The sequence below is a fragment of the Varroa jacobsoni genome, unplaced genomic scaffold, assembly GCF_002532875.2.
Source record: "Varroa jacobsoni isolate VJ856 unplaced genomic scaffold, vjacob_1.0 contig00762, whole genome shotgun sequence".
NCBI lineage: Eukaryota > Metazoa > Arthropoda > Arachnida > Mesostigmata > Varroidae > Varroa > Varroa jacobsoni.
The window spans coordinates 58432-80438 of NW_019214521.1; the positions used below are offsets into that span (position 1 = coordinate 58432).

Below are 22007 nucleotides of genomic sequence, written 5' to 3' on the forward strand. Positions count from 1 at the left end.
ATAAAGTTCATATATACGTAACGATAGCGGGAGGATAGCAGGTAATCCCAATTTCAGATCTTTGGAGAACGTAATAACGCCTGGACGGTCGTCGTTCGAATATGATAGCCAGAGCCATTGTAGGGGTGAATTTTGTACAGGATCACGCCTTTCAAGTTCGTTGTCTACAGTATAATGAATGGCTGTAATTTTCCAACTGTGTGCAGTCCTGCATAAAAATGCTTGTTTTTTAGCTCAATTAACAGCTAATACTGAACGGAGTTTAATTGTAAATGTTGCGTCTAAGTAATGGGTAACACCGTCTTAACGAACCGAAAACGTGCAATATCTATGAGATAGATATGCGTATGCATGCTACTGTTCTTTTTTCGTAGCGAGAGCTCGTGATTTATGCCGCTACCTAGCTAACATAAACTAACATGTTTTTGCTAAAACCGAAATTGTATGTTTGTGCAGTGTTTTTACTATCACACCACAATGTTTATTGGGTTAAATGCATATTTTGACAGTGTTTGCTAATAAGCCCCACAAAGCCAAATGAGCAGGCATTGTAAAAAGAATTACAACGCATTTGTGCAAAAAACGAAAATCATTACCGTCGTTATTACCTTCCATATACGTGCGAATTTGCTTGATTAGGAGTTTATTAAAAGCTCTTGACAATTTTCTCTTTGAAATTACCGGCTAACAATATGATCCGAGCCGTAGTAGGCTGTGAAGGCCTTACCTACAAGGTTAATTTTATTCATTAGAGGAGCTATACCAATAGTGTGCGACCGGTGATACAGACGGCCAATTCCATTATATATTATGGAATTGTGGGTGAAGGAAATGCAGAGCACAACTTCATATAAAAATATTATGGATGCTTCTAGCGCAAGATGGCGCGTGTGATCACCCAACAACATAAAGAAAAAATGGAAAAAGATTTTCCAACTTGATGCTCCTTATGCTAACTTATTAGTTGAAAGAGAGCTATTTTTATCCAGTCTACACCTAACTATTAGCCAATAAAGCGGGAGCGGCTCATTGATATTCGCACGCTTAGCTGGTCGCATCCATACGATTATGTACGTACATACGACGACGATGATGGCACCAACCGTCATAACGCAAGCGTAACATCGTGTCATTGTTCTTACCATCCCGACTGTCTATGACCATTATCTAAATGAACGCTAGAGTTACCATCAACAATACTAACGGCAAAAAAGTAGGTTTATAACGAAAGCTTTTTTCTCTTGCCTATTGGGCACACGCAGACGATACAATTTCACATTGTCGGTCAACGCTAGCAAATTGTACGGGCGAACTGACAGGATCAAATTGACGCGTCCTCTGTCTGTATCGCTTTGCGGAATGAATCGACACTAACGATTTAAGTCGCGCGGACGAGCAACAACAGCTATTTCACTGTTACCCCCCCCCCCCCCACGCCCTGGCTCCCTGCCGTTCCCCGTTCCTCCTGGTACATTTGCAAGTTGACGAGTGGCTCAGTTTCAGCTAAGAGAAGACTGCTGCATCAAAAATTGCGCACCTGGCTGAGCTGTAGAGCTATGCGTGTCTCCGGGACCGCAGGTGTGACGTCAAGGGGGGTCCGACGACAGGCAACTAAGGGGTTCCACTACGCGATAATTCAACGGAGGCATGTATAATAGCTTTTCTGCTTAAACGCTTCCGTATTATACTGGAGTTAACGCGACTTGCTCGTATTGTATCGGATAGAGTCTGCGCCTGAATGTTAATGGGTTAAAAGAACTGAATCGGCACCATTACGAGCAAACGTAAGTGACATTTTGCAACCGGTCGAGTAATGAATGTTCAGGACTAAATTCATCAGCTTGAGAAGTGGCGTCAACATTAGATTTTCTAAAGATGTGCTGACATTTCGATCTAGAAACGTCAGCACATCTTGAGAAAATGTTTGTCGCCGGCACGGTTCAAGTTATCACGTATTTAAGTAATTAGGAGTGTAATCCTTGTTTGTAAGGGCTTAGATAAGGCTCGACACGTACTGTCGCAACGATCCGCCAAATGTTTGCGTGCTTTCTTCGAAGCTTTGCTTCCTTCTTAGGGTTTTTACGCTTTACGCTTTCAGTATAATGTCAATGTAGAGGCGGTGGAACGCTTTGTAATTCTTAATGTCTGCCACAGAGACTTTTTTCCCTCTGCTATGCTAAGTTTGGACTTCTTGACGTTCAGCAGCGTTTCCGCTCCCCATGTGCTACCTAGCAGAAGTTTGCATCTCTAAGCCGAAGCCGTTGCTTCTTGTGGGCAAAGCCCAGGCCAGCTTCACTGGTGGTTGGCACAATACAATACTGTCTCTTTGATTACTGAAAGCTCCTTGCGACTTGTTGCTGTTCGGCGGCCTTTACCGCGGCTTAACAGACATCAATCACCGCGAAGACGCCTTTGATTTCAAGCAAAGCTAAACCCAGGTGCCCTATATATAACAGCCTTCCTTGCAGTTTATCATCATTTATCGATCAAGCTAATCGGAATTCTAATTTCAACCGCAGCAATAACAGCTACTGTTTAAAACGTGAACTACTTCTAGATAGCATTCAATAGACTCCCTTTCTCTGCACTTCGTGTCCATAGAATATGTCTTCCATCAGTTTCTATCATAGCAGTTCGCTTCGGATGATATAATTAATTTATTGAGTTTAAAGGACAGTGATACTGGTCTCGCCAACGCGCGCTCCTATCTGAGATAAATTGTTCTCGTCATCGAGCGAAACATATTAAACGAACTTTGATTCCTACTTTTGGAAATTATTCACACACTATCAACGTGTTCACTATAGCCAATGATCATCATCTCATCGAATCGTTGATTTTGGTATATTTCAACATAGTCGTATCAAGCGAAACGTTTTTATTATCATTATTATGACGTAGGCTATCTTTATTCTATATTTACATTTTTTTTTTTATCAACACAAAGCTCTTGCACATACATTAGGAAATAGTACGCCGATAGCGATCTTCGACGATTAACATTAGCACCTTGCAGAAGTCACAGTTTAAAGGCAACATTTTCGCAAATGTCTTTGATCGCCTACTGACGCGGTACGTTTTCGTACGGCGTCCTTTTGCACGGGCGCAACGCCATTGTTCGAGCAGGGTATTACGTACTGAAATTTTCTCAATTAAAAATCAAGTGGAGAGTAATCTTCTAGGATCTATGGACCAGTACACCACGGAGGCCATGCACAGCCTATAGCAAGCTAGTAAAACGAACTGATAAAATTTATAGGTTCATTTAAAACAAAAATCTTATTTTTTGTGTAGGAGATGGATTTAAAGTAAGGACGCATGTTGGCCATGCCAGCAGGCCATCGTCGTAAAAGAATAGACGACGCCATGAAACACCCCATCGACAATCCCTGTATAGCGTCCGTTTACTGACACAGACTCTTTTCGATTCTTTTTTATTCGACTGCTCATGCTGTTCGGCTCGTAATCTTGCTTTTATGATTATTTATAGTTTTGGGCCTTTAGTGTTGATCGACAGCCAACTGGACCTTTTGTTGCCTACCTGCTACGTAGATGTGACTATCCCATGTTTGACATTAATGGAAAGCTAAAACTCTAAAGTAGCTCTTATTTTGCACGTCCTAAATAGCATGACTAGTTGACGTCCGACATGTCCACACCGTGGACATCGATAAAGTAACCTTTAGGACAACCTATTACATTTTACGCCTACTATTCTCTAGTTCCACAAGCAATACCATCATTACAATGTAAACCACGAACTATATTTATATTTAGATATATTCAACAACTTCTCTAAAAAGGCCTGGTCTAGCATAGTCTGCCACAGCGGGAACCGCTCGAAGTTCTCCATATAAGCTGACATGTTATCGTGCACATCTGCATTTCGTACATTAGTTACTCTTTATTATTTTCACTTTATTCAGCGATTCTTACAAACGAATCTCGTCTGGCTTCGTAGCCGACAACACTGCCTGTTTTTCTAATACGTATCGCAACAAACGGCCACGGCTAAAGCAAGATGGCAGCTTGTTTCGTTACTTAAGTTCCGATGAATAACGTATGATTTTCGTCGTGTCTGCTAACGCTGCTTGTGCTTGCTACCTACTGAGAAGTGGTCCTTCCTGGGGTGGGCATAACTCTGAGATGATAATAATAATTACTGTTAGGGGGCATCCATGAACCAGGGTGACCGTCCCAGGAACAAGAAGTGTTCGACAGCGGTTCGGTCTACGCGAAACACGGCACGGGACAAGCAGACAGACATTGTCGCTAAAAAGATAGATGATTCCCAAGCGCTATTTTCCACGTTACAATGGATTGGATAATCAAAGCAGCAGAATTGTGGCTTTCAACATTTTAAAATACTTTCTATCGTTCATTTTATCGGAGAGACGATAGCCGTTGTAGCAATTGCAACAATAGTTGAAAAAAATGAAGAAGCATAACAAGTTAGACAATGAAGATGATATGATACTACCACGTCCATTTTTACTGAGGCAGGCCCGTAACTTTCAGCTCATTATACAATAGAATGATGGATGTGTGGTAGCGACAGGACGTGATAATGTTGGAAAAAAGAAAATCGGCAATTACGAAACCTCGTTTTCCGGTATCAGTATGGGGTATAGGGTACCATCAGGATGTTGATATAATTACCTGTTGCCTTTTGGCCATTGTCTAACACGGATATCTGCAGGACGGGCTTTATGTGAAGACGGCAATAATTTATCTCCAGACGTGATTTTGTTTGCTTGAAATTAGTCAGTGACGTTTCCGCTACGCGATTCAGGTATTATTAGGACGCGTACAGACAACGATCTCGACGGGTGTAACGTTTTTTCAGTTGGTGAACCCGTCCACATAAGCCGAGAATAAACATCTTATCTTACTGTATGGATATTTTTATAGGGAAAGGCATTAATAAAAAAAAACAATTGAATATTAGGCTGGCTATTTTCAGCTGATGCGAGTCATGTGTTTTTAAGCAGGATACGAATAAAAATTTAGTTATTGGACTGATACTCATAAACCATTAGCGCCATGTTTGTGCAAGGTCAGCTTGTGGTTGATGATTTTTTTGGTCGTAAACTACTCTACGATTCAACGAAAAGGGCCAGTCGATTTCGAAGAGGCAAGTCGGGGTACGTTGTGCGGGAATTTTTAGGTGAGTATTACCACTTGGCAGTTTTTTAAGGCGATTCAGCGTTTGCACGTTTACTGAGGGCAACGCCAATATACCCTGTTCGTTGGCCCGTTATGTAAATGAACAGCGGTTACACTAAATCGGGACGCTGCATTATGTCTAGTATCATGCCATTTGTAAAATCTAGTAGTTCTAATAACGCAAAGCCTACGACGCTGAGGATATGAGAGCATCGAAACTCCCTGTCGCATAAGGTATAGCGTACACCGGCAAATGTGCATCCTGTATAGGGTCTCGAGCGCCATTCGCACTTGCCTGGAACAAAAAGATACGAAATTAAATTAGGACTATAGTAACTATACTGTTGTGACCCCTTCTGTCCTACAGAGCCATATGCGAGCTTGTCTGCTAGTTTGGCCTTTCCTTTTTCCGCCATTTGACATCGCAAGGCGTGTTGCCATGCGTCCGTATGTTGTGCAAACAGTTTCATATTGTTCCAGGCGTCCACCGTACTGATGGTATCAGGGAGGCTGCGATATACAGCGGCTACGAAAGAACAAATTTGATGAAGCGTTGCCTTCTACGGATGATCATTGGTATGGTACCTTGTGCTTACAGCGACAACAGAAGCAGCAGCAGCAGCAGCAACAACAACAACAACAACAACAACAATCACGTTTAGACTTGTGACGAGCCGTTGTTGGGCTGCGGATGGTGGTACTGGCGTTAATTTGCTTCAGGTCGGTCGTGCTATGTTCAGCTGCTGGCAACAACGAAAATGCAAAGGAGATGAATCACGAGTCCGCCGTCGTTTTCCGTTAATTGTCATTTCGGCGATTTCCCTTCATTTCTTTCCTTTTAAGTGATTTTTCATGTCGTCGTGTTTATTTTCGTAAGAAGCTGGACTCGCTCCCACCAGATGCCTGCCTATAGCGATGCCATTCCAGAATGGAAAATCGTATTGCTTAACTGTTCAAGTTATGCGGAAAGATGATTTACCTGCGGCAAACGATATCTCTACTAGACGCTACGCCTGCCTTCACAGCTGGCTTTGTCTGCTTATCTATAGGTTCGGCGATGGCTAGCGTTCTATATTATCGATGTATATAATAAGCGGAAAATTAAATCAACTTGATTTTTACGCTTATCGTTCACTTATCGCTCGTCGGAGAAAGACGACTCATGTAAGAAGGGTAGTAATAGTAAGCTTGTTTGCTGCCCCCAGCTGTTTTATATTTGTGAGAAGCGTTTCACATTTGGCGAAACGAAGTAGGTGGATGCGCATCGAGATGGATAAAGGGCTTGTATCTGTTATGCTGCTAGAATGGTGTTTCGGTTGCTTGATCGTCTCTGTGCATAGAACCCTTTTATTTTCTAAATAATTTTGCGTTCTATCGAATTTTTGCTTTATGCCTTACTTCCTTTGGTTAGGCATAAGTTTCTCTCGGCCTTTATCTGCGCTTTAACTTCTGCTCGTGGCGTTCCGCTTTTTCTCTCCAGATGATCTAAATCCAGAAAAAAATCGCTCAAGAAATCCCGGAAACAGATTAAATTGACAGTCAATGAAAACGTTGCAGGAGAATAAAAGGGGTAGATAGCTGGAAGTTGTAACAGTAAACGAATATTGCTATCCACAGTCGAATTGGCTGAAAGTGGAAGATTATGTCCGTATAATAAATCTAACGTGTTTCGTGCGGCTTCGTAAGTAAATTAACAGTTACACGGGTAACTTTCGTTATTCACGTACAAGCCCATAGAAGCGTAAGCGTCCAAAGGGACATTTTTGTTGTGCGACACAATTTTTTTTTGGCCGAATCTTTTACGAACGCTGAGAGGATAGCAACGTAATCGTACAATCGAAGAGCTATCACTTCATGTCGCCATCACCAGCTTATCGAGAGAACAGCTGAAACGGCCCCTAAATTGAGTGGCGAAACGTCTCTTCTGCAACACAAGTTACATTAGGAGCTCAAATCTGACTAATACAATTCCGGATGCTAGAGCCCAATAGACGCGATAGCGAATTAATGAGCATCTCCGATACAGAATGGGAAACAGCTACGTTAATGTACGCTCAGGACTATGAAAACGCCTTATCATTTGACGAGAATCATCGGGCGGGATTCAAGCAGCTTCAGCCGTACCGAACACATATCAAACAGGTACTGTTCAAAATTGTAATGACAACCATAAAGAAAACATTAACATTCCTCAACTTACTTATCAAAATTAACATCAAAACTAACCTTGCTTTGTTAAATTAGTAATAGAGGTTTCTATGTATTTCAGCTCAGGCGTGATCACAGTGTCTACTGAGACCGCTTCCGTAACAGATCGAGGACTATAGCAGAGTTTTTCTTAGTTGTACTGCGTAACATATTCGATCCATTTATCCAGAGGCATGGGTCTTGTTGTGCCGTAACGGACACAGAGAGTACGCATCGAATTATAGGAGCGCTCCATTGTCATTGGTCTCACATAGCGTTGCTGTCGGATTGATTCCCGTCTATGACGCCACAGCGAGATGGTTTTCGCAGCGGCAATAACTAGACGGCTCTTCGATGAATCAGTCCCAGCGTTGGCTTGTTGTCTCCGCTTTAAGGAGAAGCGTCATCCAATACCCTGAATGCTTCGTTAGCTCTTGCTGTTGATTCTGCCCCAGCTTTCTGATGCTTTTGCTGTTGATCCTTATGCTGAACCGCCAGGGTCGCAAAAGACCTCGTCCTGGCAGCCGAACGCGCGTCGAGAATAACGACGATGCAACGGCAACTACACGACTTCACATGGCTTCTGCACCAAAACGCTAGTTTGCATTGCTTTATCGTAACGTATCTCGCAGCCATCTTGCCGTCGCGCGTCTTCCTCTCTGTGCCTGCTATAGAAGCAGTCACAATGGCGGCCGCTATGGGACTATGATAATGATGAGGGTCGGGAAAGCTGCAACGATGAACGAAATGGCGCTACGAAGTGGCTGTGGCGCGGCCGCCGCAAGCGTCCCAGTTTTTCGCCTGCTTAACGCACACCTCACGCAGGTGCGTATGCACAGAAACACTCAGAACGACAGGGAAAGATTGGCCTGACGCTGACGGTTAGAGCTCCGGCCACAGCCCAAGCAAAGCCGAACGAATCTTCTGATGCTCGAAAATCATCCCGAGTGTCGCTGGTACCTCCCAGTCACCGTAGGAAGAAGTTTTTACACTAGCTTCTGGATTCTCATCGTCGCTCTGGCTATCGCTGACTAAAGACATGACATCTCTACCGTTCAACATCGGCATTGACGAGCAGCGACAACCATAGCTGATCCACGTTGGACGGCGGGCAATTCAACGTAGTAAAAAATTTCGCGCGCTCGTTTCCACCGTCCACCCAGTAGTATATCCATCCACTTCTCGTTTGCTCTGTTTCAGTTATTGATGACTTTTCTCGCGCTGTATTTCCTTATGCAATTTTCTCTTCCGTCAACGCGTGTAGCCAATATTGCAGTCATCAGTAACAATTTCATCTGATGTCAATTCAGTGGATGTGTGCTTTTTGACAGACATTTAACTAAATACCATCCTGCTTCGGGTGAATAGAAAAAGCTTCGGCCAGATCATATGTTAAAGCCGCAGACCACGAGAATGGTTGTTTGATGGCAGTTGGCCACAACGAGCAAATTACATCAACAACATTAGCAAAAAAAAAGGACGTAGCATATGAAAAGATACAAAAGTTTATGGGAATAAGAACGAATAAATAAGGTTGCCTTCGAAGACAGTGTACGATAGTTGACGCCGTGCATCTACTTAAGCGGGAAACAGCGACGGATGATCAGGTGCCGTCAGGCGAACGCACAAATACGTAACAGTGAATTCAAATACCGTTCAGATACGCTCCGCGCTTTAAAAAATTCTTTCAGAACGTTCATAAACCTGTTTCTCACCTTTAGCCTTCGGTGTTTATCATTATATAATAAAAACTAATGTAGATATGGGAACTAAATGTCAAACAAGTATCCTTGGTTCATGATCATAGAAAACGTTTTTCGCAAAAAATCGATATCAACTATATATGTCTCTATTTATGGCTTCACGTAATTGAAGGATGAAAGCATTTTCCCTTTAATAGTAGCGTTGAGAAGATTTTCCGAACTTTAGGAAAACTAATGCAAATAGACTTTGATGGTTCAAAAGTACTGACTCATAGCCAGTACCGAGCACACGTCCCTTCCATCCGAACGTTATTGGTCTGGATGAACATATGTAGCACAACCTATACACAGCATACGTTTAGGTTAAATAATTTAGTTCATGTTGGGCAATAATTCAACGATTAGACCCACTCTGGGCTATGTGATTGATACGATACAATAATCGGGTATGTCGAAATAGATCTTTGTTTTCATCCGATATTTATCATAATCACTGTCAGCCATTACCTAATGCTGCCACTCAAAAAGCTATCATAAAACATCTATTCAGCTTAGATGTGCACAGCGGCTCCATATGCTGCTCACACAAAGCTATCCGCCTACACCGTTTCCTGACGATTTAAGCCCGCCAAGCTGACCCCAAACGCCCTTCTATAGAAATGTATTGTTTCGGTCAAATCCGGTGTTTGTGTGAAATGCTGGGAACCAAGGAATAAAGGTTAACGAAGGTGCTACCAGAAGCTTTAACCGTGCTAATAACAAAAAAATAACATCGAGTAGTCGTCGGCAGAACGCTTCGAAGCATTGTGCCTTCTAAAATATTGTGGGTAACAGATTTCGAACAAGTCTGGAACATCGAGCCACACGAAACCTCTCCACCCCGAAGTGCGGCAGCGATGGCTGTAGCCCGACGCTTACCGGTATGGTAAACATTTATTTAATAGTCTTTTGCTGCTATTGGCTCTTCACGATCCGTAAACCTCACAACGAAGTAAGCAACTAACTTGTACCGTTTGTTATCAAAGTCTTTCCAATACACACACACACACACGCTCGTAACGTGCCCCACCGCCCCATAATATAATAATACTGACAAAGAACAAAACGTAATCGTTTTGCCCTTGGGATTAGCACTCGTTAGTAAACGTTTAGGTAAAACAGATTATTACAATATCGATTTTGGTGACCGTAACGATGCCAATGTTACTACGTTTGGATCCTTTATAACTATCATTGGCGGATGTGAGGGGTAGTTATAAAATTCTTAAACGTGTCTGCGCACATAATAGCTACTATCGCAATTCTCCAGTAGTGCAATTATTAGTAAAATTTAAACAGATGATTTGGCATAATAATAAAATCAGCTTCGCATGGTAATATATCTATACTTTAGCCACGAGGCGCAAAACTTCTTATCGTTTTCTCGCAACGTTTCTATCGTAACCAACCCGTAAATATCTCAGAACGCCAGAACGCAGGACGAAACAAACATATAGATATATGTTCTATTGAGATTACTGATTCAGAGAATATTGCTTCTTGCCTTTGGTAGCTTTTCAAGTAACTGAGATAACAGAAACTATACATGTTATCACCGCCGACGTGAACACGTATATCATGACCGTAATAACGCAATACACACACGATAATACGGCGGGCAGCAAAAACAATGATCAGCAAAAACAGAAGAAGAAACAACGTCCAACGGTCAACCGAACGACACTGGTAGCTTTTTTTTGTACGTATGCTGTAATGTTCGATTGCACTGAAGTACCTTGACGAAGTAGCCTTTGACATAACTGGATATAATTCAATTGATCCAAATTATGTTGAAGATCATCGTTCGCCCAATGTCCACTTGAAAAAAACATTTGGCTCGAGTAAAAATGAAAAAGGTAAGCAGATTATGTTCTCGTAGCTTAAGTTCTTTTCATAATTCTATCAATCATCTATTTATTCTGTTGAGCCCGTGGTACGCCTTTCAAACTAGACACAGTACAAGCAACCGTTTTTTACGTTGCATTCCGTGGGCCAAACTTGCGCTGAACTTCAAGAATTCACTCCACTCTCTGGGGGACGGACATGTGTAAATCAAGAGGCAAGTGATGAAGAACACCCATAGTGAGAATGGATACATGTTACAATATCAGTTGTTACCTTTCTGGGAAATCCGTCACAGCAGACGCGCGACCTCTTCGGCGTTCATTAGCAGTCAGCGACAAAAAAAAAAGCAAGTCGCAACCAAGAACTCTACAAAAGAAAACGGAAGTTGTTGGATTGTTTGTATGTTTCCGCTTCAAAAGGTCTCAGGTAGAATTCGAAAGCGAGTGATAAAAGGGTACCTTACTCGGTAATTGCAAGAAAATCTTTTACAAAGTATCCTTTTCGTTTGCCTTCACTTATCGCATTCAAACGAAAAAAAAGATGGCTGCCGTTTGTAAATCTAGCCCATGTGATTTTAATGTGCCCCTTGACTGATACAATCATAATGATGTCTCTTTTTTTTAATACTAGAGAGCCACGACTGGTTGCTTACAGATATTTACCTGCACACGATTACGTCAACTAGAAGACGAGGAGTTACATCTGGGTAAATGTACTATGTAATGCAGGCCCATGCTTAACATCTAAGAGTACACAATAGCGCTCATAGAAAATCTTCAGTGGACTATGCTAGGCCCATATTCATCTTGATCATGCGTCATCTCAGCCTTGGCCTTGTGCAAGTTACTATGTCTGGTTATCCAAATAATATTAAATGATTACTGCGGTCAAGAACGGAGTAAAAGCGCAGCGAGAAATAAAAACTTGTCTTTTTGCTTTAATCATAGGCTTGCTGTGTTTGTGATCAATGACATCAACATAACATCGTGATTGTCGCGTGACGTTGAACGAGTACATGTGATACACCTACAGATATAAATATTGATACGAACTATAGATAAACTTTCGTCATATAACTCTGCTCTTCCAGTCCCGGAGGTCAACCATCGGCATGCTGCGTTACCGTTACATACTTTATATGGCTACAATTATGTAACGTCATCAACATACCGGTAAAATCACGGTCGCTTTGACTGTTGTTGTTGGGTCATGCAATGTACACCGGTACAAAATACACAACGACGATTCGTCTCACAGAGGTCTATCGGTAGAATGACGCGCCGGATCGAGGATTGAAATACAGTCGTTTTTGCTGGTTCGCTGTAATCGGTCATGTTTCTATCGATGATTGATACCGTTTATCAACGCTGTCGTCACGGCGTTTCGGTCAGCAATTCCTCGGTCCTGTTCTTCCTTTTTGCCAGGTATTTTTGTCATAGAGTCGTTCAATTGACCCTATAACCCAATAAGCCTTTATGAAAATATACCGGTTCTTAAATGCATTCTGCCTCTTGCGCAGGGTAGACCAAGACGAGGTCTTTGGGAGAACCGGCACTATGATCGGGGTCGCATTATAGCCGTTGTTAATGTTGGGTAACCTTTTTCCACTTTTGCCGTCAAGATTACCCCCATCCGGGAGGGACGATGCACTGATCTTTTTAATCAGATATGACTGGACGACAGGATTCTGCGCAAGTGAACCGCATTCATGGTCTAAAATGGCTGATAACGTGACATGTTAACTGTAACGTTTGATGTAATTTCTATTGACGTCTAAATAATTAATCCTTACAAACGGTACCGATCGAAACGGCGTATCTTAAAGTATAGATTACAACTAGACACAGGCACCATGCTGGATCTTTATTTACCTAAAAAGAACTACGGTTCGATTCTTGCTGCCGTAACGTTTTCCATGGCCTAGAACGAGATATAGATCCATTGACGCTGTTTGGATGCTTTCATCGACCAATAAATGACTCGAAGAAAACAGCGGCTACAGAAAACAATTGAGCCGCTGGTGACGCGGTGAAATTGGATTAACTTGAAAATATCATCTATTTTTTGCAAAGCTTTTTAGGTAAGCTACAAATTTCCAATGGTTAGTTGGAAAATGTGAACTTCAATTGCTACTGCTTTGCTTAGCTGCCCTTTGGATTCCTAGTAAAAAAAAATAGTACTCGTAAAAGTTGCGTACATTACCCCAGTAACGTTTTATTTTCCTGCTTGTTATTACTATCAACCAATTGAATCCGGCCCAAAGCCTAAAAACACCTCGCGCCTCTTAAGTCACCTAGGGATGGAAAAATGAGATAGGATATGTACGTACAACTAGTACATTAAATGACAACCACCGTCAATGATATCGTTCCATCTGTTTACTAAGCTGCTGCCGATACTTTTATTGTGGACCGCAAAACTCTATATAGTATGTCCTTTTATCTACATCAAAAAACCGGTTAGATGATTACTGCCACATCATCACCGCTACAGCTGGCCACTGCCCAACAACTAGCGGCACGTCGTCATCATTCTCCCTACCACATTCATTAAGTCTCAGCTAGCGGCAGTGGACGCTGGACCTGTTCTAGCTGGGGGACGAACGACGGGAACGATCAGCGATTTGACCACCCGATCAACCAGCTAAAGCACGGATCAGAAGAAAGTGACAGAAGTGGCACGACGCTATAGTAATAGGGACTCGGTCAAAGACGACGATGTTCGTTCCGTCGACGCTCACTCCGGTTGTCGCACTCGTAGAAACAAAAGTAGAGCTGGCAGGAAAAGTAATAATGGCTGGGGCGGCGGCATTGACTCCTATTGGCGCCCCGTCTGCGCTGATCCTCTTAAATCGCCATGGCACAAGCCGCCGGTAGTTGTACACACGCAGCCGGCAAATATACAGAAATAGATGATGGCCTTTCTATTTTTCTTCATCATTCTTTTTCGTTCGCTATCAACGTCCAATATAGAAGCTTCCCTGCCGAATTCATCCAACTTCGACGGCCATTGCATCGTAGAAAGAGGAGGTGGACTTCACTAGGGACTTCTTTCTGCGAGGTCCGTTGAAACTCCCATCTTTTTCTGCCATTAGCTGGCAGATAACTATGAATTGCACTGCAGTTGATTTCACTATTCATGGTGCCCCGGCCCTAGTTAGTGTCTGTTTCCTCATGGAGGTTGCGTTGCAGCGTCGGCGAACAGAGAAGAACCGTCGAAGTGGGACTAGTAGCAGAAGCATCGAGGTGAAGTTCAATCCAACATACAACACGCACAACGAAGATGACGTGGGTCCTTGTCGTCGACTGTCGTGTTTGGCCGTCTGTGTGTCAAACTCCTCGCCGTCGGGTCTACAAGAGCAACAGCAGGAGTTGTGGCAGACAACGGTATTTAGGTGACCCCGAACGTTGCCCTGATAGTAGTCTATTTGTCTGTGGATGGATAGCGTGTAGAGAAGCGCATCAATGGCGACACGGTTGCCATACAATGACGATGCCGATCTTTTCCAAACGACAGCATCGTTTATGCGCGTGTATGTGTCTCTCTGTGAGCGGCACCATGTTTGTTGCGCTGGAAAAACTTCGTATTCGTTGAATGGCTAGAGTTGACTTGAGTGGTGTTCTCGTTCGAAGTTCTATTGCTATTCAGCTTTGTCAGTCAAAATGAGGCGGCGCCGAAACAGCACCAACGATTGCAGCCACTGGGGAATACTCAACGAAAATTGTCGTCTCTTCCTGGAACACCAAGTTGGATTCCCTTTTCTTTTTCACTGCTATATCGCTTACTACGACGACGTCTCCCTTTTCTGATTTTTTTTTTTCTTTTTGATATAGAATCATCGTTAACATGTTCTTGCCTCGATGAGAATAACAGTAAAAAGCAAGTCTGTTGCAAATGTCAGCTCGGGCAACCATATGATTCCTATTATTAGTAGTACCATTTAGGTTATTAGTGCGTAATTTCTATGTGCCATAATGATAGCTACAATTAGTTCCGGCCGCAGGACCAACCGCGGCATGTTGTAGAGTCTTCTCTTAGGAACCAGTAGCAATAGTAGTGCAAATATATATCGTTACACCCTCATACTAGGACTTCATTTAACAACGTTGCGGACAGACGTAAAGGGATTCAATCTCATACGAGAGTAGATATATATATATACTGGTATATGTTTATAGAAATATAAATATTTCTATAAACATATACCAGTAACGTATATTCTGTAGCATAGGATCGATGTCGGTGCCCAGTCGATTAGCCCAGATGTTTGGACGCTCAACGGTACTAGTCTGAAATCCACGCCCTACCCCTAAAACTACACTACGAACTCGCTTTTTACATGCGTCCATTCTCTCATGCATGTTATGGTCTAGAAAATTTTGCATCTTCTATTTCTCGCTTCGCAGGTTTATATACTCTTAATTTTCTTCGTTTTGAACGTAAGGCTCCGCTTGATTGTAAAAAGGCTCCGCAACTGAGACAAAGGACGGACCGAATGCAAAAGATACTTTTATTACAGGTGGTACTATAATGAAGAATCTGATTTCGAAGTGTTGAGCTTATTTGTAAATTGTACCTATATATAAATGAATGTATCGATTAAATATCCTTGTTTTCAGAAACAAGGACATTGCTAACGCTGTTTGTAAGAGAGAGTAGGTACGATCATGGTTTTTTGTTCGAGATCTAAATCGCTCATAAGACACTCTTGAAAACTGCTCGGTACATGTAGCTTAGGGAAAGTATTGCCCAAAGACACCCGACACTTAACAGATTTATCTTTTGGGCCCTAAAAAGCCAAATGGCGCAATAGGAGCAACAGATCTAATAAGGACAAACTTTTTGGGTTCCGTTGGGCATTAAATTAGCAATAAATAGCCTTTTTCAAAAACAGTTGTCACACAAAAGTTGCGCTATCGTCAAGAAAAGCCTCTTATGATATGTTCAGACCATCTAGATCTAATTTCGATGATGGTGTTTCTGTTTCGCCTCATAGAGATCTTCCTCGAATACTTTGGAGGCTTCATGAAGACTATTGATAGTCTATATTCATTGATTTCGAGCAACCAGGACAGTTCACGCTCTTGTCGCAAAAAACAAAGAAGGAGCAAGAGTTGATCCTTGCTGTATTACAAACGTGAACCTTATGCCTTTGTTATGATAAATTTCTGTTCTTTTATTTCTAGAGAGAACTAGCTTTCCTCTATCAGCAATGACCCGCGCAATAGCATATTCAGTAACTCTAAAGCCTTATCTGGAAAACATTCCTTAGAATAATAGGTAATGGCTTTCTGTAAGGTCTGCATCGACCAAAAATGAACAAAAAATCAATTTTAGCTTAACATTAATGAATAGATAGTACAGAATAGGTTTTTTTCGCATCACAAAAGTCGCTGATCTTTTGCAAGCAAAGCGTTTAACGTTCCTCATTCGGAATCTAAATATTCTTTACCTCTACTTTAATATCATCTAATCTTTTTGATAAGTAGTTGTCGCTATATTGTGTGTAACAAAGGAAAGCCGAAAGATTTAATTGTTATAACTTTATGTGCTACTAGCCATTAACTAAGGCATTGTTACCAGGGTGCAGCAAAAGATCTATTCTGTTCTACTAGATCTCGAGTAGCTGCTGGATTGATCGTTACGGCACTGATGACTGCTGCTTCTGATCAGACCAATGTCCATGATAGCTCATTAACCAAACAAATTACGGTATAGACTACGGTGCTTGTCAACGGTAACCACATTAACTTGAAGCGCAACTACTGCTTTTGGCATCGTTCTCCTCATCTTGTTCGACTCCAGCGAGTCCACTTCAGCACCAAATCGTTCATTCGTTGTTGACCTAGGACAATATTGCTAACAACGTCAGGGAATGCGAAACAACGTATTGTCCATTGGGAGAACACTGGCAGAAAGTCCTTGAACTAAAACCACTAAGTTGAAAGCGCGCACTGAATATCATAACATCGCTTCGGAGCTCAAGGAAGAGAACGAGCCCACTATGTCATATATGGGGTTACTTGGAAGGCAGAATCCCCTATAAACGAGCGATGAACACTAATCACTGCTATCCGCTATTGCATAATAAAGAAAAAGCTTAGAACAAAATGCACGGATGTACTACTACCTAGTGGCGTTCAAAGTCAATTCTCCGTACAAGAGGCGTCTGAACATTTCGTAGCAATTGGTTGGACCCTGTGCTTCACTAGCGGTAGCTGCCATGTCCGATAGCCATGCATATCCTAGTTCAGTCTGCACACGGTAATCCGTCTAGTCACAGTTACGACGATAGGCCGACCGTTGCCTGTCGATGCTGCGTCGTTTGCCCTGCGATGTCCAGCATTTGTGCACTGCCTGCTGCCTCCGCCGTTGACGACTAGCTGTTAGCTCGCAAAACAAATGGATGCCCCCTGTTAGCGAGCACTGCTGATGGGCAATGGGCACAGGGGAGTCGTTGTGAAACAAATCGTCCCTCTTTTTTTCGGACGGTGTTTATCCTCTTCTTTTCATAGGCAGCATTCAGAACAGCGATACCTATACGAGCAAACGATTACCGCCTTTTTATAACGATTATGTAGGGGACGTGCTTAGCGCTATTTTTAACTACTATAGGTTAGTTTCTTTGTACTTTACTAAGCTAGCAGATATTACACTGAAGCACAGCTGTTCCAATCGCCAGTTGTTTTTAGCTTTGATAATATAGGTAATAATAGTAATATGTATGTTCCTCGATTCGTATGAAAAAATGCGCCAGCAGTTATACATGTACAACACACTATATATATATATATACATATATATATGCACATGTAGATCGAAACTTGAGCAAAGTTTCGATCTGAAACCGAAATGAAGTACGTTTTAAACAAGTGTCACGTGCAGATAGCATCGTGTTGTATCATGTGAAACGCTCAATGACAAAGGATTAGCTCTTATTTGCTGAAAAATGATCGCGCATGTTGAAAGATTGGATCTTCAACTCATTCCCTATAAAGCTGGTCACTACTGGTAGTTGTTGTCTCACAATATTCTACCATAGGCTTCATCACTGAAAGTCCTTTTGATCCGAGCGCCGCCTGAGTCACAGCCCGTCTCCCGTTGTGTGTCGCTATCGTTGAAAGCAACCGGTGGTCAATGAAGTTCCAACATCCATCTTCTGTCATCGAAGTTATTGATGTTCGATAAAAGATGGTTATCAATATTGCATTTCCAGACGCCCGTGTCGCAAGCCAATCGTTTGGTAATGTTAATGTTTCACAGTTGGCATCCGATGTACGTCTGCACCATTGTGACTACTCCAAAAGCCATTGCGTAAGAAGACAATGAAATATACACTCTAATAATAATTACGCTCTTTATTTACATCGACTATTGAACTAGGACGAATGAGTACGATGACAGTGCAGTGACATTTCGATAGCGGTAAAGTGGGTCGTCTTCGGTAACAACTTTCAGCTAGACAGAGCCAGACCTAACTACACATCTGATGCCCCCGTACGGGGTTGTTTATGCAGTTTTATCGATAAGATCAAATATCTTAACAGAACACTTCACACCACCTAATCATTGGCGACATTCGCCGTTAGAATTAACACGCTGTTGTGTTTCGTTGCTTAGAAACTGTCCTTTGATTTTTCTTTATTTATCAGAGACAGAGTCGTCGTCGTCATATCTACAATGCTTGCTGTTATTATTATAATCGCCATTACCATTGACACTTGAATTATCTAAGGGGGGACCTGATGGTGGGGTAAAGACAGTGACACAGGGTTGCTTGCGAACAATCAATACAACTGTCCTATTATCGTCGTCGCTTCGTCTCGACCGGCAGACCAGCAGAAGCAACAGCAGCAGCGATGGCAAACTGAACAAGTTATCTGAGCAGTTATTGAATACACATGCTACTGTTTCTACTGCGAGTATATATATACGTATGTAAAAATAGGCCAACAGCGCAGTTCTGGTCATCGAATGTCAATTAGACAAGTGTGGTGGGCCTATAGCGAAACACGATGACGGGCTGGGTTATGTAGAAGGCGAACTGATACGCACACATATCGTAGCCATAACACAATCAATAGCTTTGCTGACGAGACGCGACAAAATCGATTGAAACTTATATATGTTTCGACTAAGTCCCGGGGGATCTACATAGACCTATATATGCCTTTGTAAACGTTGCGTGTGCTTTAGCATCGATTACATGACTTGGACCCCTTAGAACCATATGCGACATTCTATCGAAGACCGTCATCGCCGCCACAAGAACACGTGCACTTGTCGATGCCGGCAACGGTAGTACGATACGGCGACAGCTGTAGGCTCTATGTGAGTGAATGATAATAGCGGGGGTGATGGCACCGCCGAAGGTGGTGGTGATGATGATGACTGGGGTGTTATGGGGAACTGGCCTGCGCACCACAATGATGATTATATCAAAATAAGTGGTTCTTTTCAAAGGCACTAGGTAAGCAGTAGACTGATGCTTGTGACCTTCCAACCCAGACGCAGATGCGACGGCAGCAATTGCCCCAACCACGGCGACAACGCTGCTGCGCGTTATGAATCTATTGTTAGATGGTATCTATGGACAATATCAGGCTGTTCAGGCTATCGGACGCACACACGTGTATGTTGAAAGCAGACTTTGCCAACATTAAGGGCTTCATCACCTAAAGACATCGTGTTTGACGACTCAGCAAACAAGATGTTACATTTGCATTTGGCAGCGACGGCGAATTAACAATGACAAATGGTTTATTATTTGATGGCTATCTGTTCATGACAGCAGGCTCATAGCAAGAGAAGCGAGGTAAATGAGGTTGAGTCGTTGTCCGTAGGTAATTCGTCATATTTGACAGGGAAAACGAGAATTCGAACGGGTAAGACGTTGGTTATATTTGAGTAACGACAAGGGTATCATCACATGTGAAACGCAAGCCTGATTCATTTAGTCTTCAACTTCGACGTTGTGACGACGCAGTGACGTGTATTTTTGCATTCAGAAAAAATACGCCTTATTTTAGCTACAGTTCTTATATAAATGTGGTCTACGGTCAAAATTTTCGTCAAGCTCTTAGTCTTCTGTCACGTGCTAAACACGTCAGAAGTTGGCTAGCAATCTCTCTATTGGCAACATACGTAGGTATATATACGTATATTTCGCTTATACGTATAAACGAAAAATGGAATGTAATTATCCGCGTAAAACTATTTCACGTCTTGCTTCACGAGATAGCACGTCTTTTTTTTATCTTCAATGGTTCTTCTATGCCATTTCATTAAATAGCTATGTGCATTATACATGTTTGACTTTCTTCGAACTTATCGAGATCTCTGCCCTGGTATTATTTGACAGAAAAAAATACCCGGCTTTATCGTACCTTATCAATCCGTTTAGGCCATTATCGATAACGAAATTCAGATTCCTTTATTACAACAGAACATGCCCTTCTGTAACTCTATGCAAAATCTGTAGAATGAGCAACATTGAAATTACGCAACACTGACTCCGTAGGAAGCTTTTATATTCGTTGCTATTTTGCTAGTGACAGGCCATGTTACTGAGATCGAATTTAAGTAAGAGCGACGAACGTCTCTTACATCGTCATACGTACTTAATATTTAGATCTTCCGAATCCAGGGACGCATGTGGGGCAACTGTTGGATGGTTAATTATCGAGAGTTTTTCATACAGTGCTAGTGAATCCATACATTCTGTAAGATATACTATCCATTTCATTACTATCCTTAATCAGGTAGCGTTGACCCGACCCGCGTTTGTCCGTGCTATGGATCCAACTCTTCTGTCAATTATTCAGACATTTGCTTTGTTAATTAGTAGCTATTATAGCTTCATGCTCTAACGAAGACGCAACTAGTAGATCAGAAAAACGGTACACCTAGCTAAAAAAGCACGTATCTACTTGAGAGGAAAAAATCCCGTTAATACACTATTGAGATAACAAGAGCTAGATTTCATCTAATATTGAACTGGTAGAGTCATTGCGACTAATACCACCTCAGCGGCAGGAAACGGGGAGCGGTGAGGAGGGGAGATCCCTCTACGATAAAAACAAGGCACCAGGTGCCAAAGATCAGCTGTAAACGTTGTATTCAAGCATCGGGTCTATCATTGCAGACGTATGGCTATCGTACGGAAACGCCTGAAAAAAGTGATCGATGTGGTACGCAAGGGAAGACAGTAAAGCTACACCGCACTACGTTCGAGCATTGCCGTCAGTAAACAAAGATCACAACGTTAATCATTGGCCGTGTAATTCCGATACGGCGGATGTTGTTCAATGACGCACCGTTTCATCTAACATCTCGTAGCATTTTATATAATAAATTTAGCGTATCCATGTAACAATATATGACTATTGCAATGGCCTATATAGAAAGAACCGACCCGACCGGTCGGCACGTAGCCGGTAGGTAAATAGGATGGTCAACACAGAGTAGCGAGCGACCCATTCTGTCTCGTCTCGTCTCGTCTCGTATGCATTTGTTGATTGCCGTCGGCTGAATAAAATGCACACGACTTCTCATTAGCAGACGAAGTGGCGAGAGGCTGGCCTGCTATTTAATAACGATTTGTGAGTAGCAGCAATGGCGTCGTCTATAATAGTGGTATTTGTTGTGCACCGCAAGCCACCAAATGCTCTGCATGCAGTACGTGTCAAGGGTCAGATACTGTAGAGCATTTACTTCATGGCTGCCATTGGTCGCCTCGTCGCAATTAGCAGATTAATCGATATATACATAGCTAATATAATACACCTGAATCAACGAGTTCTACAATAGGCGATGAGCTACAGACTACAGTTTAGACATGATAATGGTAGGGAAATGTGTGCGTTTCAGAATGCGTTCAATCAGAAGCGTAAAGGACTCGGTCAGTGGTGAGTACATTGCAACCTTAGGCTCTCTGTGTCTCCTCATGTGTGCCATGGGTCCTCTAGTCTTTACAACATACATATGCATACGTAGAACTATCGCTGTTAGCTAATTCTTTGAAGATGTCCCGGAAATGGATCAGCTAGCGGCGGCGTCTTCTTAACT

General features: G+C 42.4%; 2 protein-coding genes across 9 annotated transcripts in view; one reads left to right on the forward strand and one right to left on the reverse strand.

Moving 5' to 3' along the window:
* Window positions 1-22007, reverse strand: part of Cad99C (cadherin 99C) — a 63930-nt gene that overhangs the window by 23807 nt on the left and 18116 nt on the right. The window lies entirely within an intron of this gene.
* LOC111271559 (uncharacterized) overlaps window positions 21513-22007 on the forward strand; it is a 33350-nt gene continuing 32855 nt past the window's right edge. For 3 of the 7 annotated variants that reach the window (XM_086972958.1, XM_086972957.1, XM_086972959.1), the window contains exon 1: window positions 21517-21847. Coding sequence is in view for 1 of the 7 variants with exons in the window: in XM_086972961.1 (XP_086829087.1) it covers window positions 21778-21847 (70 nt within the window). In the remaining 6 variants the exon portion in view is untranslated. Of the gene's footprint in view, window positions 21848-22007 lie in introns of all 7 variants that reach the window. The other 4 variants (XR_015315372.1, XM_086972960.1, XM_086972961.1 and 1 more) reach the window with 4 other exon arrangements.